Source organism: Notolabrus celidotus, chromosome 12 (assembly GCF_009762535.1).
Source record: "Notolabrus celidotus isolate fNotCel1 chromosome 12, fNotCel1.pri, whole genome shotgun sequence".
NCBI lineage: Eukaryota > Metazoa > Chordata > Actinopteri > Labriformes > Labridae > Notolabrus > Notolabrus celidotus.
Window position 1 is genome coordinate 13,536,573 of NC_048283.1, and position 11,812 is coordinate 13,548,384.

The following is an 11,812-nucleotide window of genomic DNA, read 5'->3' on the forward strand; positions in this document are numbered from 1 at the left end:
TAGCTCAACCTAGTACCCTGTTTCTATGCTGAATCAGCATATCCAATCCAGTGCCAACAATCCTTGTGCTTCATAACACTATTCAGGAACCAAGAGGTGACTTTATAGAGACTAAATCCATTTCATTAAAATGTTTTTTTGCTGAGTGATGTGTTTGACTGTTAGGAGACAGCAGGATAAGATAGTTTATTACAAATGTTTATTACCAGACAAAATCAGCAAAGCCTTAAAAGATATTACTCTGTCTACAGAGGAAGGCAAAATCGACACAAACCTAAGCTTCCTCCCAGGAGCTTTAACCGTTTATGATGGTATGTTATTTTTCACTCAAAGGGGTAGTTTGACATCTAACAGAGGTAGAGTTTCATCATTCAGAGGTTCAATTTTAGTTATTACTCAATTGTCAAGTTTTCTACAGAGTCTACAGTTTAAGTATTTGTTTTTTCAGTCCATGTTTCATTTGAACCTGAAAGCTGAGTACTCAATCTGGCTGCTAATGTTTTATAATGTGCTAGAATGATAAAAAAAACATATTTCAACCATAGACTGTATAAAATATGGACGTAGGATTTGTGATGTCACCATAGACTGCATAAAATGTGGACGTAGTATCCGTGATGTCACCCATCTGTTTCTGAAGGCTGTTTTGAAGCCAATCGGCAGCAGCAGCCATATTGCTTCTGTCGAGCCAGTGTGACGTAAAGAGGCGGGCTTTGAGCCTCCTAGCCAACAGCTGCAGTGTTCCTGCATGCAGCTGTACCTCTCATTGGAAGACTAGCAATCTCAATATCTTCGAAATTGCTGCGTTAGAAAAAAATTCACCCCCCTTACATTGAGAGCTGATCGATAAATGAGCTATCCAGACTACCATCGTCCTTTGTACCAGGCTGTAAACATGTTTATTTCTGCTGTAAAGATCGGCTTTTTCCATTCATGTGTATGTGACTTCCGGAGCCAGCCTCAAGCGGATTCTCGATGAACTGCAGTTTTTAGCACTTCCGCATTGGACTCATATTTTTAGACCGGAGGTTGCCGCTTGATTTTAACCCTCTGAATCTCATCTATCTGCCATTCACATCTACACTTTGCTCGCCACTCTATCTGTTAGAATGATTTGTTTGGATTATACTAATGTGCAAAATGATATTCAAAATAGTAAAATGGTAATGAAATGGTCCCCGCACTGTATATCATTTTGATTTCAAATGAATTTATATGTAAACAAACGCAACATGCCAGATCCATAAACTTGAAAGTCTGTCAACAAACAGCGCTGGCTCTTCCAGTAGACAGATCTAATGTCAGGGAAAGTGCAGTGGTAATATGTATGATTTTATACACATCCTTTCACAGCTTACTTAATTGGTTTGCCTTGATGTAACTTGGCTGCAGCTCTCCCTCTTTAAAACTCTGCTCTTGATATAAACATGCAAAGGTGATTCATCTGAGCGGCAGCCCACGCACATTCCAGATTAAAGTGATAGTTGCAGTCAAACGGAGACATATTAAATGCCTGAACCAAATCTAAATCTTCACAAGTTATCTGATAGAAATGGAGAAATGGGTGTTTTACCCATCCAGCCAGGTTTGCAGGACGGTTTGACGGTGACGACAACCTGGGCGTCAGCTTGCGCACGGTTCTTCCCGCAGTCGAAGGCAGTCACCCAGAAAGTGTGAACACGCTGATGCTTTGAATCCAAAGGCTCTGTGTTTTTAATGTTGCCTAGGAGACAGAGTGAGACAAAGAAAGAAAAAGACAAGAGAAGAATGAATCAAAGAATAAAAGAGAAGCAGAAATAGAAGAGTTAGTCATCAACAACAAGCTTGCATAATTGAAAATCGAGCACAAACAAAGACCCATTGATAAAGCTTCTTTCTGCACATTAACGGAGCCGTCGTTCTTTTTCTGCACATTATATAGTCGAGCATAGAAGGAGGAGAAACATGGAGAGAGATAAAATGCAAAAAGAGAATAAAAAATGTTTTTTTTCCTGTTTTTTAGAGATAAAGGCTGATTGGCTGACAGCACTCAGCATGCCAGCTGACAAACAATAGGTGTGACAGACGATGCTGCGAGATGGCGAGAGGAAACAGAGGGATGAAAGAGATAGTAAAGACAAAGTAAGGAAAAAGGAAAATAGACAATGGCAAGCCCACAGTGTTTAAACATGGCTGGAACAAAAGGTCTCTATGCTGCTGCTGCTTCTGCTGCTGTACCAGTCTGACCCAATAAAGCAAAAAAAAGACAGAAAGAAGCTGCTTCATTCTCTTAAAACCCTCCAAGTCACCAGGATGAATCTGCAGAGTCATCCTTAAACAAGGTCCTCCTCGGCTGCTGGGTGACATTACAATTGATCTCCCCAGCAGCTGCTCGATGGATAGAATTAGAAGAATTTAAGAAGCCTACAAGAAAAGATGCTATTAAACAGAACAGCTGCTGCAGTGTTTATGCAGAGACAGAACAATCGTCCGCCCACACAGAGTCTATTTTAACATCTTTTGGTTTCTACCTGTGAGGGAATTAAGACGCCACTCGTACTCTGTCACCTCAGCAGTATCTGCAGTGTGTCTTTTCCAACGTAAATAGAACATCCGAGGTTGAATAGTGAACTGAAATTGAATTAAGCGACTTATTTCATCTGAGTCCACACAGAGATGATAGAGCAGACAGTGTAAAATGGAAATGATATGGTTGCCGACGAGGGTATTGTACGTCTGCAGCAGAGAAAGGCAAACATTAATAAGTCGAGAGAAAACATGTCTCACCATCGTTGTCAATAGCGAAGGGCACATTGGGAGTGATGATGTCATAGAAACAGATCTGGCTGTACTGAGGGGAACAGTCAGCATCCAGAGCCTCCACACGCACAATCCGGTCAAACAGGCGCCCCTCGGGGACCGAAGCTTCGTAGCGACGCTCGACGAACACGGGGGAGAACTCGTTGACGTCGTTAACACGAACATGCACGGTGGCCCTGAGGGACGGAAGAGTGGGAGGCAAAACACAAGCAGAGAGAGCAGGATTATTATTGTCACATTAGGATGCCGAAACAGGCTGGATGGTCATTACAGCGCACAGCCAGAAGAGCAGCAGACAGAGGCAGTAATTATTGTTTAAAGTCATAAATCTCTGTTTGAGTTTGGAGGGTATGGAAGCCCGTGTCTGCCAGGATAAGACCACTAGAAGAAGATAAACAGTCTATAATAATAAAAAACACCAAATCATGATTTTAATACAAAGCCTTGTTGCTACAAGATAAGAAAATCATCTTAATAAGGTAATTTACAGTGACTTATCTCATAATAAGGAAGGAATTTTGACCTCAAAATTGTGACTTTTTGTTACACTATTAATATTTCGTATCTCATCATTTTAACATTAACCCAACATTTTGGATAAACTCAGAATTTGGACCTTTCTTAACCTTTTTCTCAAAATTCTGACATTTCATCCAGTTTTTTGAATCTCATAAATATTACTTTATTCTATAATTCTGACTATAACCTCTATGAGTTCCTAAAATTACATTTGAACATTTTTCCCAAAATATCAACTGTTTGTCTCATAGTTTTGACTTATTTTTCTCCCACAATTTGGAATATTTATCTTACATTTTTAATGTTTAACTTCATAACAATGACCTTTTAAAATGTTTCTCTTTTTTTGTCTTTTCGTCTCATTATTTTGACTTCATTATGATGATTGAATTTGGCCCGTTCATCGCCGCTTGCAGCTTTAATTTTCTTTTTCTTTTTATGACACAAAATTATAATACAGCAACACAACTCTGACTGGACAAGTTCTAACACACACTGATACACAAACTAAAAGAGAAAAACAAACAAATACACAAACAAATAAACATGACCTAAAACAGGACAAGACTTGGGATCCAGGGGTGGAGCGTATATTTTGTTCAGTGTATAAATAAAGAGATAGAAAATTTAAGGAAAAATAAGGAATAAAATGTATACATTCATCTTCATTCAAAAAATGTATGGGGTTTAAAACTCAAGTATCAAGAGGAGCCTATCAGTACTGGACTGTATTCATGGTGATTGACAACTTAAATCTTTAGAAAAGCCATCAAGGCTTTCTATCTCTAAGTTATGGCTTTTAACATGGAATTACAAGATTGTTATCTAAATATATGAACTTTTATTAGGTCATATTGGCTTTTTCACACAACAATGGCTTTAAGACTTAGAACTTGAATTTGTATCACAAAAGTATGACTTCTTCTTTCATTAATCTGACTTATTATATCATGATTTTTTGTTTTTTCATATAATCACATCTTTTTTATCTCATATTTGTGCACATTTTAACCCTTAAAGGGAAGTGTTATAAACAAAGCTAAATAAACATGATACCTTTATTCATCCAAAGGAGAGAATGGATAAATCAGACTTACTTGTGTGATTTCTTGCTGTTAACTCCATCAGGTCCCTCTCCGCAGTCGTAGGCCTGGATGGTGAAGCTGTGCTCTCGCTGGCTCTCGCAGTCCAGCGGCTCCTTGGACCGGACCAGACCCTCTCCAGTGGATCGGTCGAGAACCACGGCTTCAAACTGGACTGAACCCGAGCCTGAGGGGCCATTATGAACCCGGAAGCCACAGATTTCACCTGAGAGAGGAAAGGGAAGGAATGTAAGAAAACTAAAACATTTGAAGTTATAGACTCCATGAAAACAGGGTTCAGTTATTTTGTCATTCTGATGAATCGATGGATTGATTGATTGGCTGAGTGATTCTTAGTTATCACTTCCTTCGGTTTAAAAAATGACTTTTTTTATTGTGCGGCTTAAACAAAATAAGTCATGCTTCAGATTTATTATTGCAGCTTGAACTTTGATCCGTCTGAGTGTCAGCTTATACAAAAAGCTGCAGATTTATCAACGCAGACAGATTATACAACACACATTTACCCTCTTTGTTTTGGCTTCCTGATGACTACAGAATACATTTAGGATAGATTTTTTTTTCATTACTTTTACAGCCGACCATCCGCCTCCATCATAAATCTGAAAGTTTTGCACTCAGCCTTACATCCTGATGATACTCTCTACAGTCTAGACTAAAAAGTGAAGGGGATTTTATATTTCCTGTCAGCTGACCCACAGAATTTTCAAACAAAAACATGAATTTGTCTTTTTGTTTCCTTTAACTACTGTTATTGTATTAAACATCTGAAGTGCCCTATTAAGAGGGAAATACTCTCTGTAAATGTTGAAGTAATAATGGTTGTTCATTATGATAATAAGTTGTTTTAACCATACATCACTCCTCAGATTATCAAAGGAGTGCACACGGATATCTTGCAATCTTGCTGTAAGTGCCACTTAATTTAATACAATCATTGTAGGCACAGAATAAAACAGGCAGCAGCTGAGCACCTAATAAAAGCCGGCAGCTGATCTTCCCCTAGCTGACACCAGTCGAAGGTAGAGAAGGGTCTTGCTTGAAGCAGCTCATTTTCTCCTCCTTCTTGACATGAGCCCAATGAAATTTCAGGCAGTGTCGGAGTAATTCTTGTTGAACTCTTGTAATTTGACTGAGCATGGTTATTTCCATGAGTGCAAACATGACAACCTTATTTCATCAGGCTGCAGAGGTAGGGCAAGCCCCGCAGATTGCCCCTGAGATGAAGGGTTGAATTACACTATGATGGGCTAAAAATAGAGGAGACTTGGTGACTGAATACATTGCCATTAATATTCAGACTGTCTATTGGGAAATATGGCAGCAATCTGTTAGCTCCTAACTCTTCCTTGTGAAAAAAAATATGTTTACTATTTGAGTCCAATAAAGCCTGGTGAGATAATTTTCAATTTGGCTTGCCCAGCACTCGATTTGACCTATTTTTCACAGCTCTCTGAATGTTCAAGCAAATTAATGGATTTTTTCCCCTCTCTCTCTCATCCTATATTCCTTATTGGTGTTACCAGCGTAGTGTAGTGGAGCGTCTTTGTCCAGGGCAAAGAGAGGGGGATTGAGCAGCACGGTGTTGTCGTTCTCCATGACAATCCCCTGGTACTCTGTCTCGATCCATGGCTTGTGCTTATTCGCTGAACGACACAGAGAAGAAAAAAGACAAGAGACCGAAGAGGCTTTGGGTTAAACTGAGCAATTAGAAACGACCAACGTGCCTATTTTTAACACTCCATAATGGGCGAGGATGTGGTGAGAGTGTTCATAAGTGGAGCAATACACAATGTATGCAATGTGTGACCACAAAGACACAGTTTAATCACAGCAGCACCCTCACAGACTCCCCTTTCTTTTTTCTCTCTCCATGTAGACCTCCTCCTTTTCTAGTTCCCTTTGCTCTCCTCCCTTGTTGGCAGTATAATTAAAGCCAGTCAGATCTCACCTTATCACACGCAGGGAGCTATATTGCCCATATCAATCAGCCAAACTGGCCGGCCACAGGCGCCGCACAATAATGCACTGAAAAACAGCCAAATCAAATGCCTGAGGTTTACTGTGAGTTTAACCTTTAATTGCAAATTAATTATTCATCGCTGTGCTGAATGTTCTGTGCCGGATGATCAAAGGCCAAGTTAATGAGCCAGAAGGATGACGATTTTACACTCCAGCACAGAGAGGAAAAAATAAAAGAGAAACAAAAGCCAGAGTGCCTCCCCTCTGTTGTCCTCGATCTGTGAGACTGAAGCTGCAGAGTTTGAAATCAGACGGAGGAACAGGACTTGCGTTTAGCTGCTGCTTTGTTGTCTACACAGAACATTTTCCATAAAATCTGACTGGAACTAATTTTGCAGTCTCAACTGTGAGAGGGGGAGTCGACAAAGGAGAGATGCTGCTGGTTCTGAATCTGATCAAACTTCCGTCTCTCCCTCTCTTCAAAGGCAGGACTGGGTATTGCTAGAAATAACAACTATTTTAAGGACTAGTTTGATACCTGAGCTTGAGACCAGTGTAGTCACTCTGGTAGTGTATTTATGCACAGATTGGAGTTTTTTTCATGTGGCTGCACCTGATGGTTTTATCGTCACTGTTACTCTGCTGATTATTCTTCGGATCATTCGATTAGATGTTTGCTCGATAAAACACTGAAAGACCATAAAATGCAATGTAATAGTTCTACGAAGCTGTAAACAGCTTATCTTCATACTGGAGAAGATTGAACTGTTAAGTGTTCGGCATCTTTCGTCAGAAACAGATGAGTAGCTTTATGTGTTTAACACAACCATCTAACTGTTCTGCTTTCATATTTACCTGCAACTTATCTCAGGTATTACACATTTCTGCTGATTCAAACTTCTCCATTGTAGTGAGAATATTGTACTTTCTTATCAACACATATTTAACAGATTTAAGTACTACTGGATACAATGATTCTCAACCAGTTTCATTAAAATGCTGCAAACACAGTAATTCATCAGTAACAGCTATCAAATATTTCATATATTACTTTTTTAACCCTCCTGTTATGTTGTGGGTCAAACTGACCCTTTTTAAAATCTATTTTAGGCAATATATGCCTTCCAAACCTGCTAAATGCAGCATAAAAATCTGCATGTGACAGAAGGGGGGTGGTGTTAATTTATCAACACCACTTCAGAAAAAAATACAATTCAAAATGTAAAATAAAAAAATAAAATCTATATCATGTAAAACTATTGTATTTATATTTAGGTCTTTCAAATGTACATTTAAAAAAGTTTTAACATTGATTTTAATGAAAAACGAGTGAGTTATCCTCATTGAACCATGATTTGTGAGGATTAGAATACCATTGCAATAAATCTTGATTTAAATGGTTAGTAATGGAGTTAAAAATCTGATTTTAAAAAACATGTATTGGATTTTTTGGGGTTCTGACACTTTTGGATAATTGAATATGCCCCGGGTCAAATTGACCCAGGAACTTTATTGCTGTTCCTGAGAAAGGAACATAACAGGAGGGTTAAAGGCCTGCTGAGGACTAGCTGCAGCGGAATTGGGTTGTTTCGTTTCATTTTAAGCACATTTTGCTCATGATAATTCACAATAAAATCTGATAATGTAACATCTTTTGAGATAGTTTCATGTGCATCAATTGTTGCTACTGAAAGGACAAGTCAATGCTTAATTATATAGACTGACAGTGAATTAAAAATGTGACTTTTTTGATCATTGGAAATATGCATTTTTTTTGTCTAATATGCTTAAAAAATAGAACACATCTGACTGATGTAGCGTTTGTCATCCAAACAGAGGAAATCTAGCGACAGAAACCGAGCTCTTTAAACTGTTTCGGATGTTTTTTAGTGCTGTCTGACTTTCATCGACCTTAGATTGAGGAAATAACCAGCAGATTATTCCAAAATGGCGGTTATCTTTTGTTGCAGCTCTAGCCCTCAGAGTAAAATAATATAAATTCCATCACTCATTTTTAATTCAACAAACAAGCTCAAATTATTATTCTGTGTTCATTTCCAAACACAAGCAGCCAGGATGAAAATGTTTAAATTCTGAGGAATCTTAAATAAATAATTAAATCTTAACCTGCGTTCCACATGGTTTTTGATGCACTGTGCTTTCATCAGTGCCTTCTAGTGTTGATGTTCAATACCCAGACCTCATCAGAGATATTTATCCTCCCCTCTAAAGGTCCAGACAGACACTGTCTCCTCCTCCTCCTCTTCTACTACGCTCCCCTGTCATGTCTCTTTTTTGGTAATTTATCTATTGCCCTCTGTCCCCTCAGCTGATCTCCCCCCCCCCCCTTCCTCCCTCCCTCCCTCTTTGCTATATAGCATTAATCTGAGCATCAGGCCCCTGGATTACACCCAGGATTACAGATTGAGAGGCATCCCATTCCATCTCTCTCTCCGTCTCTGCTGGCACTCTTCCTCCCTCTGTCACTCTATCGCTCCATAACACTCCCCCACCCTTCCTCCTTGTCTGTCTCCCTTACACACACACACACACTCACACACACACACACACACACACATATGTATATATGTACACACACACACACAGAGAGACGCTCCAGTATCGTTTCCTTTTTCCCCCTCGTGTCACCTGATCTCACCACCACCACCTCCTTCTCCCTTTCTGCGTCTTTTCAGCCTTGTCCTCTCTTCTCCTGTCACGGCTCCTTCTCCTCTGTCTCTCCTCACGTCTTGCTCTTGCTCTCTCTCTCTCTCTGTCTCTCTCTCTCTTTCTCTCTGTTTCTCCTGACACTACATCTCTCCCTCAATCTCCTCGTCCTTCTCTCCACCTCCACCTCCCCTGACACTCTCCCTCCTCGCTGTCTGCTTCATTCTCCTTCCCCGGCGTGGTAATCATTGGAACAATGATGTTGAATCAGAGTCGTGGTTATCCTGGATGATAAATCTGCTACAGAGGAGGAAACAGATTTATCATCTTCCCTGTGCGACAAAACAGGCACATGCACACTGGGTCACGAGACGCAAAATGTACCAACATGTTCTTCTGTCACATCAATTGTAATGATTTTGTAATGAAGAATGTGAATCTAGTCATAGCAATGAAGTTGTGAGGTACATTTAGGGGCTAACAACAGCCATGGTCCCATCTGAGTACCTTGGCAGGACTACTGTACGTGCCCCAAACATCATCTCAACACTTTACATTTGACAGTCAAAAGGATGAGGAACTGACCTTTGTTGCCACTGGCAACTGAAGTCAAGCAAAGGAGGAAGAAGGAGAGAAAATTCATTCTGTCCATCTGAGGGAGGAAAGGAGAGGTAGAGGTAGAGGGGGACAACAGGGTGGGGTGAGTACATGCATTAACAACTCATCAGCACTGGAAGAGGCAGGTACAGTGGCAAGACCGAGAGAGAGAGACAGGTCAGGCCTATCAGATGGTGCACAGACTAGGTTTTTGTTTTTTTTACTTTGTAGTGTTTGTGCAGTAAAACATGTGTCACGCGTGTAACATCTCCATAGGTAAGATAAAGCCCAGCACAGTGAGGTGAATGTTGAGTTGCATGAATAATGTTTCACCATAATGCTGCTTTCTGGCTTTCCTTAAAAATCCCAGCTTTCTTGCGGATGCAGATCTGAGACGCACACACGCGCACACACACACACACACACACATATACACACACACACACACACACACACACACACACACACACACACACACACACACACCTGGACGTGAGTGTGACACTGTGATAGCTTTTGCCTTTCACTGTGTGGGTGTTTCCCCGTGTTTTAAGGTTAAAAAAAGGAAATGCAGCAGCTGTTTTCCTGTGACCACAACTGAAAAATGAGTCCTTGGGGAGGTTTTTCGTTATCAGCTCTCATGACATTAAAAGCCTCTTACATTGCAGCAGTCCTTGATGGGCAACTGGTAAAGACTTTCAAAATGAGAGGGGATATAAAAACAGAAGGCTCAATCTAGTGCACAGGTTGTTCAGGCTACACACAGAAACATGCTATGCGACAATAATCAGGCTGCTGCTGACACACATTTAACCAGCCTGGGCTCCATGGCCGCCTGTGGTCGTGTTAGAGAGCTGCTTCAGGAGCAAAGAGAAGGGGAGAGAGAGAGAGAGAGGGAGAGAGAGGAAGGACAGAAATGAAGGTTATAGCCGGAGAAGGTTTTGACATTACCGTGTTGAGTGCGGTGATACTCCTGGTTGGTACCCAGCCTCTACGCTCGCAGCATCCGCCTCTCTCGGCTCGGTGATTCCCCCCCTGCGTAAAAAACAAACCTTCCAGGTAGAGAGGAGGACACACACGCGCACACACACGCACTCACACGCGCGGAATGCTCTTTTACAAACACAGTAGGAAAAAAAAGGGGGGGGAAGTGTTTCAGGCTGACGGAGGAGATGAGAGGAAGATGGAGAGAGCGATGGATGCCCTTGTTTTTTCGGCTGTTCACGGAGGGAGAAAAAACGGTGGGAATATTACGCTGGCGTCCCCTCCCTCTCTCGGCGTTTCTTAACCCGCCCACACTGCGTCCTTCTCCGCTCTCTCACTCTCTCTCTCTCTCTCTCTCTCTCCCTCTCTCTGTTTTTTGCTGTTGAACGCACATTGAGAGTGACTCAGACCCCAGCACAGCAATTCATGTCGTTATCACCTTTCTTTCCAGCTCTGGACTCTTGCTTTTTTTAAGTGACACATTCTATCCTCTTCCTCCCCATTTCGTGTTTTTTAACTTTTTTTTATTATAAATTCCTACTGCCCGTAAACGGGACTGCAAAATGACGTCATATCGCCCCCTTTTTGGAGAGGCACCCTACTGCAGGCAAGATGGCGCCGCCACAACATCCACACCGGAAGTCCATACCGGAAGTCCATACCGGAAGTGATTCTTTAACCCCCTCTCTACCCAATGCCGGATGCTTCGAACTGGAAGTTTCTTCTTCGTGTAGCGTATTGATTGCATTAGTCTGTCGCTGCTAAATCAATTAGCAGAAAGCTAATTGTGATAGAGAGAGTGAGTGAGAGAGATCCCGCTGTGTATGAAGAACAGAATAATGTAGAGTGTTAGTGTGTGTGGGGGGAGGGGATGAGAAGGAAAAGACTGTAAGTAAGAGGGAAAATACACTCAAGCTGTACACAGAGATCTATATTCACCACAAAAACAACAGAGGCTCCCCAGAAATGTGTACTGTACATCTATCATCAGTGGCTGACAGTGGTGCCTCAAGTTGAAATATTTTAGTCCTAATATTTTATGTTGATTTGGAGTTTGTAATAGCAAAAGTGCATTGTTCATTTTCAAGTACAACATTATCAATACAAAAGGGTTAAGACATCATACATATAACATTAAAAGAACATAAAATAAAGTATAATTCTACATTTCAAGTAGGGGT

The 11,812-nt window shown here is 40.8% G+C and overlaps 1 protein-coding gene across 3 annotated transcripts in view; it reads right to left on the reverse strand.

Annotated features, from left to right (window-relative positions):
* The window catches only part of clstn3 (calsyntenin 3), a 35,170-nt gene extending 24,082 nt beyond the window's left edge, over window positions 1-11,088 (reverse strand). Inside the window, exons 1-7 of one of the 3 annotated variants that reach the window (XM_034697223.1) lie at window positions 11,071-11,088; window positions 10,599-10,682; window positions 9,636-9,702; window positions 5,945-6,067; window positions 4,416-4,626; window positions 2,767-2,975; window positions 1,574-1,723 (exon numbers count right to left, since the gene is read on the reverse strand). In XM_034697223.1, coding sequence (XP_034553114.1) covers window positions 1,574-1,723; window positions 2,767-2,975; window positions 4,416-4,626; window positions 5,945-6,067; window positions 9,636-9,702 — 760 coding nt within the window. In that variant the 5' untranslated portion in view covers window positions 10,599-10,682; window positions 11,071-11,088. Of the gene's footprint in view, window positions 1-1,573; window positions 1,724-2,766; window positions 2,976-4,415; window positions 4,627-5,944; window positions 6,068-9,032; window positions 9,147-9,635; window positions 9,703-10,598; window positions 10,905-11,070 lie in introns of those variants that run through there. The other 2 variants (XM_034697224.1, XM_034697225.1) reach the window with 2 other exon arrangements.
* Window positions 11,089-11,812: the final 724 nt, after the last annotated feature.